Raw genomic sequence first — 19127 nt, 5'->3', positions numbered from 1 at the left:
TCCCCTGACTGGCTACAAGATTGTGGCCCATTGTGAACATAACCTCCTGGTACTCAACTCTCTGTACTGGCTTCACAGGGAATGCAGAGCCCTATCCTAATCTGGAAAGCCCTCTTTGGGATTGGTCCTCACTACCTCTTTGTCTGTGACCGTGACCTTCCATGATAATTGCATTTCACTGGGACGATGAGACTTTCAACCAGTCAGTGCAAGAAATAGAACTTTCACAAGAGATGAACCTAGACTGTGCAAGTTAGTCCCACTCAAGCTAACAATGACCATTGGCTTCACCACTCTGAGAACTAAGTGCAAGATTTGTGGTTTTAATTTATATTTCTCTCAATAAATTCATCATGTGTGCACACAGTCACACAACAAACCCATCCACTCACTCTCACATACACGTACGTAAATATAAACAAGCAAAACCTATCAACTAAACAAGTGATTTTTCCCACAGAGTGGGAAAAAATAAATCTTTTTCTTTGTCTTTAAATACCATGGGTGAAATCCTGGCACCATTGAGGCCAGTAGTAAAACTTCCATTAACTTCAATGGGGCCAGGATTTTGTCTTTGGAAGCCTTTGGATATTAAGAGTAGAGGGCAGTTTAAGTACCTTAATAGATATAGAGAACCTAAGACTATTAGTATGCGATTGTAAAGCACCTACACAATTTTGTTGTCATAACTATAACAAGGTTTCCCTGATGGGAAAATCATGAGTAGTAGTCCTCATTGTACCATTGGGTTTTACTGGTGAATTACAAAAGGGTGGTAACAGATGTTATAAAAATTTTTTTTTTTTTGCAATGGTGTGTGTTTGGAATGTGGAGTAGAAATTATTAAAAGGGCTAAAAAAAGTGAGAATTTTGTTTTGAGAAGTAGAGAGAAATATGTAGGGTTACCTGAATAGTTTTTACTTGAACTGTTCACAACTAATTGATGTCACCTTTTACCTAAATCATTTAAAATATTTCATAGGACGACTGCATGGCTTTAGGGATTGGTTAAAAGCTGTGAAACCTTTTGTGTATAGGACACCAAGTCAAATCTAATCCAGATCAGTAATGACTTAAAGTTACTGCTATCTGTTAGAAGTTTGGAGGGCTGTGTGAAATAAATTGGTGGTTGTCTCTGTCTAATCCCTTTGGAACGAGAGTTCACGTAAATTAACCCCCTTTTGGGGAATCCCGACAGAAGCCAAGGATTGGCTATGAATGGTGAACACTCCTCTCATCTCTACAGGGTCTCCTCCAGGTCAGGGTTTGAAGCACACTGATGGGACTGTTGCGGAGCAAGTGGCCCACGCTGTACTTTCTCTGTAGATAGAGGATTTCAGTCTTCAGAACAATCATAGGACTGGAAGGGACCTCGAGAGGTCATCTAGTCCAGTCCCCTGCACTCATGGCAGGACTAAGTATTCTCTAGACCAGTGATTCTCAACCAGAGGTACACACATCTCTGGGGGTACATAGATGTCATCCAGGGACTACATCAACTGATGTTTGCCTAGTTTTACAACAAGCTCCATAAAATGCACTAGTGAAATCAGTACAAACTAAAATTTCATAGGGACAATGACTTGTTTATACTACTCTCTACACTGAAATGTAAGCACAATATGTATATTCCAATTGACTTACTTTATAATATATGCTAAAAATGAGAAAGAAAGCAATTTTTCAGTAATAGTGTGCTGTGACACTTCTATATTTTTATGTCTGATTTTGTAAGCAAGTAGTTTTTGGGTGAGGTGAAACTTGGAGGTACGCAAAACAAATCAGAGTCCTGGTTGAGAGCCACTGATCTGAACCATCCCTGACTGGAGGTTTTTAAGATTAGACAAACACCTATGATGGAGTTTCCACAACCTCCCTAGGCAATTTATTCCAGTGCTTAACCACCCTGACAGGGAGTTTTTTCTAATGTCCAACCTAAACTGCCCTTGCTGCAATTTAAGCCCCTTGCTTCTTGTCCTATCCTTGTAGGTTAAGGAGAACAATTTTGCTCCCTCCTCCTTGTAACAACCTATTATGTACTTGAAAACTTTTAGCATGTCCCCTCTTCTCTTCTCCAGACTAAACAAACCCAGTTTCCTTCATAGGTCATGTTTTCTAGACCTTTAATCGTTTTTGTTGCTCTTCTCTGGACTTTCCCCAGTTTGTCCACATTCTTCCTGAAATGTAGCGCCCAGAACTGGACACAATACTCCAGCTGAGGCCTAATCAGCGCGGTGCACGAAGTAGAGCAAAAGAATTACTTCTCATGTCTGGCTTACAACACTCCTGCTAATACATTCCAGAATGATGTTTGCTTAGTTTTTTTGCAACAGTGTTACACTGTTCACTCACATTTAGCTTGTGATTCACTATGACCCCCAGATCCCTTTCCGCAGTACTCCTTCCTGGACAGTCATTTCCTATTTTGTATGTGTGCAAGTGATTGTTCCTTCCTAAGTGGAGCACTTTGCATTTGTCCTTTATTGAATTTCATCCTATTTACTTTAGAGCATTTCTCCAGTTAGTCCAGATCATTTTGAATTTTAATCCTATCCTCCAAAGCACTTGCAACCCCTTTCAGCTTGGTATTGTCTGCAAACTTTAGAAGTGTATTCTATGCTATTAGCTAAATCAGGGGCGGGCAAACTTTTTGGCCTGAGGGCCACATCGGGTTTCTGAAATTGTATGGAGGGCCGGTTAGGGGAGGCTGTGCCTCTCCATACAGCCAGGCGTGGCCCGGCTCCCGCCCCCTATCTAACCCCCATGTCTTCTTCATGACAATTTTATGTGTAGTATGCACAGAAGCAATTGTAATCCTGACCGCTGATAAAGCTTCGTTATTTCCATTTTGTTATTTTAGGGAGCTGTTAGCTCTTACTGTTTCCTATCCTTAAAATAATGTTAATTCTTTCAAATTGTTCTTTACCCTGTGCTTCCTAAACTTGTAAATGAGTCTCTTTTGTGAGGGAGTGCTTGTGATTTTTTTCAAACCAAAATTACTTTTTTTCCTTGCCGTGGGCACTGTGTTAAAGATGCATGCTGAGGGATAGTCATTTTTGCCATTCAGCTGAACAACCAATGATGGCCAGCAATAAATATCTGCTGAATAATAAATATAAATGATTAATAGACAACCTGTTCAAAATTTTATACAATTTACTTCAGGCACTTTAAAATCAATATCAGGTTGAAATAGCTTGCAGAATTCTCATTTAAATTGACCAGTCCAGGCAAAAAGTTGATTTGCTCAACTTCCCCATGAAGATGCTGATGACTATAATGAAAAATCTATTTTTTTTTAATTTTTTTTATTGTTAAAAATTCATTTGCCTGAGGAAACTTGAGGTGGAAATTTTCAGGGTTGTAGTAAAATGAAAATTGGCAACATATCTCTAGTGACTAATTTATTTTACAGACCTGCAGTAATGAAAGATACAGCTATGTGCAGTATTAATACAAAGATGGCTCTGATTAATAACCATGTGACTTTACTGTTTGTTCTTATTCATAGATCATTATTCAGCTGTTAAAACTGGCACTGTTTGTTTAAGAATCAAAACAACATGGTAAAGGATGTTCAAAGAAGGCCACATGGAAATTCACTGCAACCTAAACTATAAAGTGACTTGTCCTGCTTCGACTCGAGCAAATTATTCGAGCAAGTTTATTTGTTCTCTTTCCAGCATCACTATAGAGTGTTAAAGGGTTAATAAATAATACCTAGTTCTTATATGACACTTTTCATCAGTAGAGCACAAAGTACTTTACAGAGGCGATCTGTATCATTAACCCCATTTTCCAGGTGGGGAAACTGAGCCATAGAGAGGTGAGATGAGTGCTCAAGGTCACTCAGCAGTTAGTGTCAGAGCTGGGAACACAATTCAGGTCTCCTGAGTCCCAGTCCAGGGCTCTCTCTGTTCGACAACACGGTCTACAATACTACACTCCTCATATGTTTTTGAAAACAAAGCTGCAAACTCGATAATGTAGTTCAGTTGTGGAATTATTCTTCATTATCTCATTCTTTCCCATTGCTTCTCATATTAGGACCTGATTCAGTAACGTGCTGAGGTTCATCTTTAAATCCCATTGAATTTGCTGGGATTTAAACCTCTGCTTAAATGGCTTGCTGAATTGAAGCCTTAGGTCAGGGGTTCTCAGAACAATTTTTTTGGTGGCCTCAGAGTGTGGCCAACAACTCTTGCTGATGACCACACTCTCACTTTTTCCTAAAATAGTTAATCAGCTTTAGGAAAAACACAAATATGCACATATACACGTCCAAATCATTGTAATGTATTTATTGCTAGCTCGTAAGTCTGCTGTGAAAAGTGATATTAACAAACATACAAGTATTACTTTTCACAGCAGATTTACTCAGTCCTGCCAAGCCTGGGGACAAATTTTAAGCCCTGGATGGGGGTAGGGTGACAAGTGGGGGAGGCAGTGCAGGGCTGGAGCCTGAAGCCCTGCAGCTGGAGCCTGGGGCCTGCCACTGCGCAGCTGGAGCCTGGGGATTGAGCCTGAAACCTCTCGGCCAGAGCCTACCACCCCAGGGCTGAAGCCCAAAGCCTGAGCCCCACTGCCCCTGGGAAGGTGGGAACTCACCAGCTGCCTGGTCCTTCCGCATTGTGCCCCAGGTGTCAGCACCAAGGTAGGGCATCCAGGAGCAACAGGGAGCGGGAATGGCTGCTACTTTGCCTCTTCCCCACCACAATCACAGCCCAGGAGGCTGTGGCCACAAGAAAAGCCCCTGGTGGCACTCATGTGGCCATGGTGGCCGCATTTGAGAGACGCTGCCTTAGATCCTAGTAATGTTTTTTGTGTCTAGCTGTACATATGCTGCCACTGGCCAGCTTCTAAAGTGCTAGCTTTGTTGTCTGGATTGTATTTTCAGTATCTAACACTTAGTAGCATTAGCAGTGATGTCCCAATAGGGACATCACATCATGCTGTCTTGGGAGCAGGAGGGGAAAAAAAATATAAATGCAGCAAATTGCCTACCAGTGATCATTTTCTTTAATGCTGATAGTTTCTGGCCCACATGCAGCAGTCTAATGACCTTCCTCTTGGGACAATTTATCCTTGACTTAAGTAGAAGTAGGAGCAGGAGCAGGACCAGACCCTTCACGCTTCTGCACTGCTCTAGAAGCTGATATGCATTTATTCTGTTCCACTGCTTAGAGGGCAGTGTTTGACACAACTGAAATGCCACTGTTTTCCAAAATTTGAAAGTTAATTCCTACGTAGTGCCAACTTGAAAATCTTAATCTTTTATATGATATATATGTGTGTTAGACTTCAAAAAGTGTATAAAAGTGAAAGGGGATGGCCTGTTTGAACTTTCTAGAGGGGTGGGATCCTTGAAACATGCTCCCCCTTCTCCCAGAAGTAGAGGCCGAAAAGGAATAGTGATGAACTAAATGAGAGACATTAAAAACAAAGGCGTAGGGCTGTCAAAAGGAAAACACAAATGTGCATGTGGGGGGAGTGAGAAGTGCAGGCTCGACAGCCTTGGAGTTGGAAGATCTCTGTTCCATGGAGCGAGAATCACACAAGCAGTGGCAGTGTGTGCAAGCTTTCCTCTAACATGTCTCAACCTTAAAGTAGAGGGACTACTCTAATGGTGAGAGGGGAGTGCAGTTCATGTCTTTTCTACTGAGAATGCAAATGAGGGAGACAGTTAGTGGACATCTGTCCACTTGGAACCGGAATAAAACTGACAACTTATTTCACAGGGAATACTGACACACATCAGATGGTAATGACATTCAGTTACCCATCCTCTTATATTGGCAATTTAGAAGCACTTATTTTTTGTTTAAACCAGTTGACTAGGAAGAGCTTTCCTCTGAAGGCTGGATGTAATATGAGACACAATGACGCAATACATAACACATTTTGCAGCAGTGGGAAATGACTTGCACTAAGCTACTTTGTTTGAATACCATCAGCTGTTTCAGTCTGCTGACTATTTAAAGGATATGTTCTTTTACCAGTATCAACTGAGCAACAGTAGAACTGTTGCTTCTTATCGATGTAGAAAGCTCAAAAAGGTTGGAATGGGGCTCAGGGGCGGGGTAGGGGAGAGGGGCAGGGATGGGGGTGAGTACTTGGGGGAGGATCAGTTTATTGTAGTTCTGAATTTCTATTTATTGTAAATATTTGCATTGTTCAGAGATTGGACTGAGTTGCAATGTTCTTATCCAGTTATGCACAGAGTTTGGAAGCATTTATGTTAGAGAGCAATGGTTGAGCCCCAGAATCTAGACCCGAATTTCCCCAAAGATCAGGGATGTATAGCTCTCGGGTTTTAATTCAGGTCTGTCTCTAGCAGTGTTGAATTGAAACTGTATAACTAATCAAACAGCATCCAACATCCCCTGCAATTCCAAATGTTTGTTAAAAATACTTTATTTATGAAGTAAAAATAAAATAATCATTTGAAGAAGCATATGAAATGCCTGCAGGTTTCTCTTTGTTTCCCCCCCGGTAGTAGCAAACTGATCATCTTATTACCATTGTTGGACTACAGAACTGGTAAACAGTTGTGACGAAGTGTTACCACTTACCGTAGGGTGGCCTCTGCATATTTCCACTTGTAGCATGTGTCCACCGGCACGAGAACTCTGAAACTTTTAGAAAGCAGCACCCTTTGGTATTGCCCTTTCACAGTACTAAACATTCAGAGCTGAAGTTATAAAATATCCGTGCAATCCAAAGCACCTCAGTTTCTTCCTTTTGGCAACCAGCTATGGACATAGGAACCTCTCTGTCTCTGGAGTTAGGTTTTAAACCAGACTTCTTGCCAATATTTTATCTGTAAATAGTTCTTGGTAGTTAGGTTTTTAGGTAGTTTAGGTTCGTTTGAGACTCTTCCCACATCATTGTGCAGTTTGAATCCCAAACTGGCATTGTCTTTGTTCTGGGCTTTACAGCAAACCCACAGGCCAAGGTTTGAGGTGTGCATTTTGTCTTTCCTTTTTACTGGAGTCTGTGCACAGCTAGTGCCTCATGTGCCTGGCAATGCCATTCTTCTTGCTCATTCTCCTGATTTGCGGTCAGATTTTCACACCCTGAGTCAGTATAGAAATACAAACCTGGCTCCAAGCCTTCTTAATGAAGGAGGGTCTTTCACTTCTAAACCTCCTCAGTGAGCAAATCAAACCTTCAATGCCAGATTCAACCTAAGGCATCCTTCTGGACCCACTTTTGGTGAGGCTGCCACATTGAGCCAGTCAGGTGCTAGAGGGACTGTCATTGCCACCTCTGAAAATCATCTAGTGCCAACATCTCAAAATTGAGGTCTACCTATGTTCTGGAAAACGTTCAAGACTCTTTTCCTTTCTCCAGTTCCTTGGATCCAAGGGCTCAAATGGGTAAGATTGTGAGCAGTGATGAAGTCCCGCACATCCAGCTAAATTTGGTTAATTTCAGAAATGTTGTAACCTGGCTATCCCTGCCCACTCATAGGAAATTAGTTATAGATGGGGCTGAGGTGCACAGGCCTCTTACAGATAGTAAGAGATTAAGTTATAGATTACACTAATATTTCCAGGTTTCAGAGTAACAGCCGTGTTAGTCTGTATTCGCAAAAAGAAAAGGAGTACTTGTGGCACCTTAGAGACTAACCAATTTATTAGAGCATAAGCTTTCGTGAGCTACAGCTCACTTCATCAGATGCATATCGTGGAAACTGCAGCAGACTTTATATATACACAGAGAATATGAACCAATACCTCCTCCCACCCCACTGTCCTGCTGGTAATAGCTTATCTAAAGTGATCATCAGGTGGGCCATTTCCAGCACAAATCCAGGTTTTCTCACCCTCCACCCCCCCCACACAAATTCACTCTCCTGCTGGTGATAGCCCATCCAAAGTGACAACTCTTTACACAATGTGCATGACAATCAAGTTGGGCTATTTCCTGCACAAATCCAGGTTCTCACATCCCCCCACCCCCATACATACACAAACTCACTCTCCTGCTGGTAATAGCTCATCCAAACTGACCACTCTTCAAGTTTAAATCCAAGTTAAACCAGAACATCTGGGGGGGGGGGGGGTAGGAAAAAACAAGAGGAAACAGGCTACCTTGCATAATGACTTAGCCACTCCCAGTCTCTATTTAAGCCTAAATTAATAGTATCCAATTTGCAAATGAATTCCAATTCAGCAGTTTCTCGCTGGAGTCTGGATTTGAAGTTTTTTTGTTTTAAGATAGCGACCTTCATGTCTGTGATTGCGTGACCAGAGAGATTGAAGTGTTCTCCGACTGGTTTATGAATGTTATAATTCTTGACATCTGATTTGTGTCCATTTATTCTTTTACGTAGAGACTGTCCAGTTTGACCAATGTACATGGCAGAGGGGCATTGCTGGCACATGATGGCATATATCACATTGGTGGATGTGCAGGTGAACGAGCCTCTGATAGTGTGGCTGATGTTATTAGGCCCTGTGATGGTGTCCCCTGAATAGATATGTGGGCACAATTGGCAACGGGCTTTGTTGCAAGGATAAGTTCCTGGGTTAGTGGTTCTGTTGTGTGGTATGTGGTTGTTGGTGAGTATTTGCTTCAGGTTGCGGGGCTGTCTGTAGGCAAGGACTGGCCTGTCTCCCAAGATTTGTGAGAGTGTTGGGTCATCCTTTAGGATAGGTTGTAGATCCTTAATAATGCGTTGGAGGGGTTTTAGTTGGGGGCTGAAGGTGACGGCTAGTGGCGTTCTGTTATTTTCTTTGTTAGGCCTGTCCTGTAGTAGGTAACTTCTGGGAACTCTTCTGGCTCTATCAATCTGTTTCTTTACTTCTGCAGGTGGGTATTGTAGTTGTAAGAAAGCTTGACAGAGATCTTGTAGGTGTTTGTCTCTGTCTGAGGGGTTGGAGCAAATGCGGTTGTATCGCAGAGCTTGGCTGTAGACGATGGATCGTGTGGTGTGGTCAGGGTGAAAGCTGGAGGCATGCAGGTAGGAATAGCGGTCAGTAGGTTTCCGGTATAGGGTGGTGTTTATGTGGCCATTGTTTATTAGCACTGTAGTGTCCAGGAAGTGGATCTCTTGTGTGGATTTGTGCTGGAAATGGCCCACCTGATGATCACTTTAGATAAGCTATTACCAGCAGGACAGTGGGGTGGGAGGAGGTATTGGTTCATATTCTCTGTGTATATATAAAGTCTGCTGCAGTTTCCATGATATGCATCTGATGAAGTGAGCTGTAGCTCACGAAAGCTTATGCTCTAATAAATTGGTTAGTCTCTAAGGTGCCACAAGTACTCCTTTTCTTTTTACTAATATTTCCCTAGCCTGAGTGAATTTATCTTTGTATTATAAGGTGTCGTTCATTGTCACCACCACCAAGAGAAGGATATGTTTTCCTCTAGGCTATGTTGTGAAATTTGGAAAGGTTCTGTGGTTAGTTATCAGCAGATAAACATTTTATAGCAATTGAAAGTGGGCAAGGTAGCAGGCCCAGATGAGTTTGACCTCAGAAAATTGAGAGGATGAAATTGCCTCCCTAACGGTTCCATCATGCATTGTAGGTGGGACTGAACTCGAATTTGACGGTAGCTGTGTTGTAACTGGACCTCTCAACATGATTGATTTTTTTGTAGTGTAGGCAAGACTAGAACAATATGTTTTGATCATAGTTATTTAGAAGGCCAACTCCACGTTTCTAAGAGGCTTCCTTTGAGATCAAAGTCGATTCAGAAGTTAAATGATGCTGTCACCCTTGGTGAGCAGATAGTAGTGCTCTTATTCACAATGCTGAAGCATGTTCACTAGTGTGTTTTCATTTGGGAAATAAATTTAATGCAATGATTCTGTGTATGACTGCTTCTTTTCCAGAGTCAAGACGACAGATTTGCTTTCATTGCAGAATGGTATGACCCAAACGCTTCACTCTTTCGACGTTACGAACTGTTGTATTATCCGAAAGATGGGTCAGTTGAAATGGTAAAAACTTTTTATATTCTCATAAGCATACTTTTCAGCTACGCAGTTTGGAAGTTGGCAAGCTGCAGCCCATAGTATGGTTTTAATTTGGAAATGGATAATTTAGAGATTTTTTAATTTGTTTGCTCTGTTTCTAAAATTAAACAAACTCAGGGGAACCTAAGGAGTAACCTCCTTATTTATTGATTTATTTTGTAAAGCTTGCATAGTTGCCAGCATTTGAAAATGTATCCAGAGAGAATTGTCCTATTAGGCCTGGGGTGACAATAACCTTTCCTGTGGATGCTGGTGAAATTAGGTTAACTGTATAGAAATATTTGGTCTCTAAACTGAAAATTTCCAAAATGTTTTAAATCATCTTAGTATACCCAACAGCCACACAGTTCTGCATTTTGACACTTGTCAGTACTTGATGATAACTTGACACAGACACCCATGTCAGAGTGGGTGCTCAACTGGCCATCTGTATTGGAACTGGGGAAGCAAAAATGCCCATATATAACCTATGGTGGGAGAAGTTGTGTGTGACCTGGGATCCCAGTGGGGGCCAGCTGAGGTCACTCAGGGTGAACTACAAGGAATGGGGCAGTCAATCCTCAAGGCTGGTGGATATTTCAATACTTAAATTTACCAAGCCAGCAGAATACAGCTTCTTTATTACCTCACCAGTTGCCCAGAAACCAACAACACAGTTCCCTTAAAGTAACCCAGCCTCAGGCCTTCATCCAGGTACACAAGTCAAATATGATGAAGATTTCTGAAAATCTTATTTCATCATATAAAAGAAAAGGTTCTACCAATCCCAAAGGATTGGACACATTACCTCCCAGGTTAATGAATATTCCAGATTTTACCCAAAATCACGCTACAGCCAATTCTTGTTAACTAAATTAAAATTTATTAAAAAAGAAAAGGGAGAGAGTATGGTTAAAAGATCAATATATATACAGACATGAGTTCAATTCTTGAGGTTGAGATTCATAGCAGAGATTCTTTGTAGTTGCAAAGAGTTCTTTTAGAATTTAGTCCATAGGTTATAGTCCAATGTCCAGTATCATATCCAGGGTGTACCAACTTAACTGGGATCTCATCTTGCTACTCAAACTTCCCCTGATGAAGCTTAAGCAGATTTGAGATAAACAGGATCAGGACCCAGGGATCTTTTATACAGTTTCAAGCCGCCTTTGACAAATCGCAGTACCTTGGGGAACAATAGGTAATTAGGACAACTTTGAAGCGGTTCCATCACCAGTACTTAGCTCTACCAATTAACATAAGGCAACTGCCTGTTTTTCCACCATTCACAGATAATTTGCTGTACATTTCAAAGAGAGATGAATACAGTGATATCCTGCATTTACAATTCATTTAAATGCTAGGATGTTCTTTTGATCTCTGAATTATCAGAATACAGCATAGACAGGGACTGTTGATTACATTGTTGACCACTACCCATATATATGTAAAAACACAAACATTCTCTCCCCACACATCTTTAACGGTTGAATTTGAGTCATTTTGTTTTACAGGATGTTTAACGCTTTCTGGCCATGTGTCACACTCTGCTGTTCAGATTTTGGGATCAATTTGGACAGGTGTTGTGATGGGGTGTATGGACCTCTTGCTGATGAGAAAGGTGCCAGAGAGGCCCTGGGGGCAGGGCTTTCCCCACCCCTCCGGCTTTGTCAGTTACTCATGATAGGCAGGAGGCCTGTAAAAGGGAGGAAACAGCAGTCAGGTGAGGGGAAGGAGCGTGTTTGCAAAGCAGTAGACTGCTGGCCTGACTCCTGGAGCCACAGGGGGAACTCTCATCCAGGAGATCTTCACCCCAACCCTACAGGAAGAACCGCAAACTGCCAGAGAGAGACTTAAGAAGGCCGCAAGGGATAGAGGTCCCTTGTAAGAAGCAAGGAATTAGAATCTGTGCCGGAGGCACACAATGCAAGTAACTGGGTGTGGACATGTTCTCCAGTCATTGAAGAGACAAACCTTAAGGGACTCCTTTACAACTGTCTTAAATTTGGATGCTCTTCTGAATTTATATAAATCCCAACTATGTCCAGTACCAATCCCCACTGAATCACCTCTTCTGTCAATGGGCTCTGCCTCATCTCTACCTATTGTTGTCTTTCTGAGGAAGTGGATGGTTTCTTGTTATTCCCTTGGACATATCTGGAGAGAGGATAGGTGGCAACTAGTAGGCAAATTTCCTTTTGGAGGTGATGAATGATTTGACCTTTTCATCCCTCCCTGTAAGGATTCCGCCCACCAACCTCTCCTTAACCACCCCTATGCCATGTGTGGGGCTGAAGCTGCTGAGGGCTTATTGTGGGTAAATGAGGCCTTCTAGTTCTCAGCTTTCCTTCCCTCCATTTCCTTACTATGCTATGCTTCTTGGCTGTTCCTGAGGAAAAGGGGGAAACTGGTAGAGGAAGCAGTGAAAATATTGGAGAGGCAGCTACATAGCAGGAGGAGTGGCCTCTATTGTCTGTGGGAGAGTTTGGCAGGATTTTTTTGTTTCTTCTCCCAGTAGCCCACAACAGAAAAGGGTATCAGGGAGTGCTGTGAGCAAATTGGATCTGTTGGCAAATATTCATGCTTGGTTCTCAGAATTTGACATCATTTGAAACCTTGCAGGTTAATCCTTAACAATTTATTGCTTGGAATAGTAGTTATGTAGATGACTGCCTTAATAAGAGAAGGCTTATAACTTTTTTTTTTTAAAAAAAAAAACACACAAGAAAACATAGATTGTTAGCAGACATTATTTCATTTCCGCTAAACTTGCTTCTTCAGGCAAAGTATGCGTGTGGAGAGAGAGAGATAAAACTGCAAGCTGTATTTACCAAATCTAAGTAATGTTGATCTATTGTTTACCAACTTTGTGGCTCGTCATTTTTTTTTAAATAGGGTTTATAAATATATCCAGGCATCCATGCCAAAAAATAAACCACAAACAGGTAGATGAGGAAATGCCATCTTCAGGCTTTTTTCATCCGTGTTACGTCGACGACTTGGAAAGAAGTGCAAAATAACTGGAACACATTTTTTCCTCTGCTAGGGTTGAACTGGGCTAGGAAATATGCAAGTGTCAGGGTTTTGAAGATTATTGATTTACTTACATCTGAAAATACAACTCTTGAACAAGTCAGGCAATACAATACAGCAGAATTCAAGGGACTGTTTTATTATTTTACCATCTCATCAACTATTAGAATATAGGATGTCAACTAATGCAAAGAACTAAGAGGAGTTTCATTCTGAATAGTGATGAGGAACCTCAAAAAGTTCAGAGTGAGGTAGCCCACCCAATCCTTACCAAAATGAGTGCTTCTCAGAACTATTTTGACCTTTTAAGTATGCAGAATTGGGCTGTGAATTTCACAAGAGCAGGCTGTCCTGTGAGACTTCTATTGATTCCAGTCAGAATTTGGAAATGGGAGAGAGATTCATAGACACTAAGGTCAGAAGGGACCATGATGATCATCTAGTCTGACCTCCTGCACAACGCAGGCCACAGAATCTCACCCACCCACTCCTGCGAAAAACCTGTCACCTATGTCTGAGCTATTGAAGTCCTCAAATCGTGGTTTAAAGACTTCAAGGAGCAGAGAATCCTCCAGCAAGTGACCCGTGCCCCATGCCACAGAGGAAGGCAAAAAATCTCCAGGGCCTCTTCCAATCTGCCCTGGAGGAAAATTCCTTCCCGACCCCAAATATGGTGATCAGCTAAACCCTGAGTGTATGGGCAAGATTCACCAGTCAGATACTACAGAAAATTCTTTCCTGGGTAACTCAGATCCCACCCCATCTAACATCCCATCACAGGCCATTAGGCCTATTTACCATGAATACTTAAAGATCAATTAATTACTAAAATCATGTTATCCCATCATACCATCTCCTCCATAAATGTATCGAGTTTAATCTTAAAGCCAGATAAATCTTTTGCCCCCACTGCTTCCTTTGGAAGGCTATTCCAAAAGTTCACTCCTCTGATGGTTAGAATCCTTTGTCTAATTTCAAGTCTAAACTTCCCAAACACTTCAGATTATCAAAAAGATTCAGTTTGGTTCTAAAAATGGGCAAAAGTTTCACAAAATCTGATGGTTGGTATAGCATTGTCGTGGAGAGTGGCACATGGTATATAAGGGTGGGAAGGGGCAGTTTTGGCTGAGGACAGCAGGCCAGACCCCTACAGTTACAGAAGTGCCTTGGGATTTTTAATATCTGCACGCAGCTGAAAGGAAACTGTTGCTTTTAAGATCTCCTCTGATGCTTTGACAGCTCACCCAGTAAACTTCGTGGAACTTACTGCATTTTCCTCAGAAAGATTAAGTACTGAGTTGACATTACTAGGATTTTGTACATGGTACTTTACATGACACTTTGACACCAGTATGTTGGGGGCAATGAGCATGTCAGGCCAGATGTGAATTACAGTATGTTATGCCCCCCGCCAGCTGGTATTGAGGGGACTCCCAGTGTCACCGGCTGACAGTTAAAATGGAACAAATGTATAACAGTTGGCTTCATCTCATGACCTTCTCTATTGTACATGCAAACTCAAAGGGTTAGAAATTCAGTGAATCTAGCAACCTCACTGGATCCCACAATACTTTTGAGGCTGTTCGAAAATTGAATAGAATTTATTTTTAATTTGCTCATTGTTTAACCACTCTCTTTAACTGCTTGGTGATCTTTCTTCTCTTTGCAGTATGATGTGAAGAACCGTCGCACCTTTCTGAAACGCACAAAATATGATGACTTACACCTAGAAGATTTGTTTATAGGCAACAAAGTTACTGTCTTTTCACGTCACCTTTCCCTAGTAGACTATGGGGATCAATACACAGCCCGCAAGTTGGGTAGCCGCAAAGAAAGGTAAGAGGATGTGGTCTCTGAAGTTCCTTTGGTATTTGCTATCCACAAAACTGTTTATGCAAGTGAGTTTATCAAACTAGTTGTCTTTCTCAGGAGGGATCAGAGAGGATTTCTACAGCTGATGGGGTGGGATGATGGGAGGGTATATCTGTTGGTTTGCATCTTGGGAAAGGAGATTTGGCAAGAGACAGCAATCCATCTGCCTGTCATCAAACCTATGATTTTTCCTGTTTGTTGTTACACCCTCCAGATCACACCTTCCCATATATGTAAACTGCTCCCCACTCCAGTTCTGGAGCACAGTTCAGCTTTTGTTACAGCTGTGTAACCCCACCGATGTGCACTAATGTTGATTTCAGTGAGTAGCTTGGGGAATAATTTCAACCTTGGTATGTGCTGGGCTTATAGGGAATGAACTTTGCAAAAGTCATTGACTGTGTCTTGCAGGGACAAAGCACAGGCCTTGTGATCCAACAGAAACTCGTTACCAAGTGATGAGTTTTATGTATCGGCTTTTAGTAGCTTTTTATTGTTTTTAATCCATCCCCCACTGCTTTTCGTGCAGTAAAGGAGAAGCTGGAACATTTCAAAGAAAAATTCCAAACCTGGGTGGTGGTGGGGGCAAGAAAACTTATAGGGCTGGATCCTCAGCTGGTGAAAATTGGAGCTGTGCTAATTTACACCATCTGAGGATCAGGCTCATAAGCTCCTTTCAGTTGAGGCTGCATGACAGGAGAGGTTTGCTTTGGAGAACAAATCTGGAAAAAGTCACATGGACCAAATTCTGCTCTTAGTTATGCTGCTACATACACAGATTGACTTCTGTGGAGTTACTCTCTGAATGTGCACCAGTATCACTGAGACCAGAGTTTAGCCCAATATCATTAAGAAAAACACTCAGTATCCTTTCTAGATTGCTGTTCTTAACACTGGTAACCCAGCTAGTAACCCAAACTAGCCCTGTTTCTCTGTGTTGTTTTTAAAGAGCTATAGGTGGGATTTTAAAACGTATATTTTAAAACGTATATTTTAATCAAAATAAAACTAAAAAGACACTGATAAGGTTGAAAAGTTGAACATTTATCATTCCGTACTCCCTAAAAAATATTGCCATTGAGATGAATACAGTAACAACCTTCCAGAATAAGGTCTCTGGGCATGTTGCCTATCAGTTGGAATTGGAGTAGTGGGAGGGAGGGTATGAAAGAGAGAGATTGTGTTTCAGGACTTTTGGGTTATATTTAGAGCCCTGTGACATTCCTTTTTTGTTTTATTTTTCAGGAATTTCGTGTTGTTTCATTTTATCAATTTTATCCACTCTGGGGGGGGAGGAGGAGGGTTGGGTCCTGCCCTGGGGGGGAGGGGTAATTGGGGCAGGTGGAAGGCTTCGAGAGGAAGTTTACAGAGTGAACTCCCCCAGCCCTCCCCCCCCCCCCCCCTGCACTCACCCCATAGTGGCAGCTGCTTTGCCGCAGATGTTGTGACCTGGCACATGGGGCACAGCACTGTTCAGGCTTGGCCCAGTTACTTTTCTGTCATCATGACAGAGGGGCAGCTGGGCCAGAGTTGAGTGAGCAGCACTTTATCTAGTTTTTTACATTGTTTTTTTGTTTTTGTGGTGTTTTGCATTTACAAAAAACATGAGGCTCTATTTATGTTCCTGGTTCTATGAATCAACTCTGTGACCTTGGGCAAGTCACTTAGGCCTGGCCTACATACAACTTTTATACCAGTATAAACTTTTTGGTTAGTGGTGTAAATTTTTACTGATGTACGATACCTGAATAAGCCCTAGTGTGGGTGCAATTACAGCAATATAAAGGTGCCCTATATGGGAATTGTTTATTCCACTTCTCATATAGGAATAGCTATACTGGTATAAAACACCTTTGTACCAATGTGGATGCAGTTTATACTAGGAGGATTGTACTGCTTTATATTCTTACATAATTAAAACATATTTATAGTCTTACATATTAAAACAGTACAAATTTTGTGCCTTTGTGCCCTTAATCTCTCATTTCCCCATCTGTAAAATGGGGTTAATAATACTTGCCATGCCTATCTTTAGCTGTAGAAGAGACAGTGTTATAATTTATTCAGAATGACCAAATGGCATCCATTGAAATCTACCTTAGGCAATCACCAAAGGGACCAGCAAAATCCAGTTTCCAAGCAGAGGTAGGCTTTCAGTGGTTACACAAGATTATGTTGCATGGGGGCAAGTGGCTGGTTATAGGGAGTTGCCTGTTAGGGATAGTTCTTAGTGCAGGTTTCATGACAGTGACAGAAGGGGAAAAAGAGGAGTTTTGCAAGAGAGGATGAAATGAGCATCACCAAAGATAAAAAACATGCAACTGGACAATTATGCTGTTGATGCACGAGGCAGAATAATCTTCACCTTGTTCTGTAATAGTCCTGCATGGCCCATACATCTAGCAGAAGGAAACACTTAGACTCAAGTTCGGAAAACTTGCACATACTTTGGTCACTAGAGAAGCATGTGCAAAATTGAGTACTCCAAGCTAGACTGGCATCTGCACATCAAGCATTTTGCACTTTCTGAAGCTGAGGCCTTTGTTTTTGTCAGTAAAATGAGCCATTGTGACTCCAGACACATACAGGGAATTAATCTTTTGTGTGGGGAGAAAAAAGGCTGATTTTTATATAGTCCTTCTTCTGATTTATAGTTGCACGTAAAGTTAAAACTTTCCCATACGGACAGTCAACTTAAGATCTATCCAGTTCCAAAAAGTGATTTGAAAGTAGTTTCAGGTTCTCTACTTGCCTCTGAGTCCCCTAGACAATTTATTTATTGGCTTTACAGCCACATTTGTATGTTTAAATGCTTTTTTTCTTTTCCCCCTTTCCACTGTTAACTGAAAGACCCATGCAAACAAGGAAACTGACTAGGGAACTTAGCTAAACACACAGTGCTGTCAAATGCACAAAGTAAATAAAATGGAAAAAATAGAGAATTTTCCCTCCTAATCTTTCACTTGTAGTGATCTTAGATGGCGCTTAACACTAGTTTAGTTAAATGTTTTTCAGACTAATTTATTTACTTATTTTTATTTTATTTTATTTTAAAGAGGACCGTGTGTCTTTCAATGTTACAATTGAACCATAACTGGTTTAAAAAAATTATTAGAATGCTCATGACAAACCAGAAATACCAGATTATTTTACTGATTTGGTAATTCATTAATGTGCTTCCAGTCAGTCATTTATCATATTTAACATTTCCTCCCCTCCACAGCATTAGATTTTGTACTTGTAATAGTCCTTCTATAAATACCAGCTTTAGCCACAGCATACATTGTGTTTTATGCACCAGATACCCTTCTTATGATCACTTACTATCTTTCTTTCAATAACCACAAGAGATTCATATTCAGATTTACTGTGTGATACAAAGTAACCGAGTCTAGTTTTTAATTCTTTTCCCTTTGTTCCCAGATGTAATTGCTCCCTAATGCACTTGTGTGAACTCACATGTTGGACCCCTAAAACATAATGCTAATTAAAACTACAACTAGATCACATGGATCCAAAATCCAATCTCAGGAACAGCCCTCAGCATGCTGGATCATCGCACTTTATATCCTGCACACCTCCATAAAAAACACACTGAAAATACTATTACAACCCACTCCTGACAGATGCTTATTTCAGCTAGTACTGAAGATAATGGGTTCACCATATCCTATTTCACAGCATGTTGCTAGCAATTAAGGATCTCTTATCAAAGTCTGAAATCAGCAAAGTAAATGACAGATTATTCTAGGATTAAACCCCTCCTCTCTGATAGTCTATATAACTACAACAACACAAACAAAAAACAACCCTAGACAAACATTCTGAAGGGAAATACTAGCTTCAAACTGAATTGAAATTCCTGGTTAAACAACTTGATCCTTTCTAGCATCTTAACCAATCAATCTTGTCTGCACCATCGCACTGTTTCCAGTAGACATGCACCTTAATCAGATCCACAGATCTGAGCATCCTGATCTTTGGGGAAGTTCACATTTGACTGTGAATTTTGCAGCTTAGGTCTATCCCTTCCTCCGCCCCACCAGGAGTGTGAGATTAATTTTCACCTCTCTTCTAGCATTTCCTGTGTCCATTCTCTGTAAAAGCCTAGAGTGTTATGTTTTCCCCCACAACATCTGCAACTTTGATATCTTTTAGTGATCAGAGCAAATGGAATGGCACTTTGTCAATTTCCCCTAATTTCAGCATGTTATTTCCAGTTAGAACAAATTGTAGCGAACACAGAAGCTGT

General features: G+C 41.2%; 1 protein-coding gene across 2 annotated transcripts in view; it reads left to right on the top strand.

The window, feature by feature from the left end:
* Nucleotides 1–19127, top strand: part of NME7 (NME/NM23 family member 7) — a 169757-nt gene that overhangs the window by 30516 nt on the left and 120114 nt on the right. The window contains exons 2-3 of one of the 2 annotated variants that reach the window (XM_073308130.2): nucleotides 9848–9955; nucleotides 14673–14839. In XM_073308130.2, coding sequence (XP_073164231.1) covers nucleotides 9848–9955; nucleotides 14673–14839 — 275 coding nt within the window. The remainder of the gene's footprint in view (nucleotides 1–9847; nucleotides 9956–14672; nucleotides 14840–19127) is intronic. The other variant, XM_073308141.2, reaches the window with a different exon arrangement.

Source organism: Lepidochelys kempii, chromosome 1 (genome assembly GCF_965140285.1).
Source record: "Lepidochelys kempii isolate rLepKem1 chromosome 1, rLepKem1.hap1, whole genome shotgun sequence".
NCBI classification, from domain to species: Eukaryota; Metazoa; Chordata; order Testudines; family Cheloniidae; genus Lepidochelys; species Lepidochelys kempii.
Note: the sequence above shows the minus strand (reverse complement) of the source record. Positions and strands in the feature narration are given on the sequence as shown.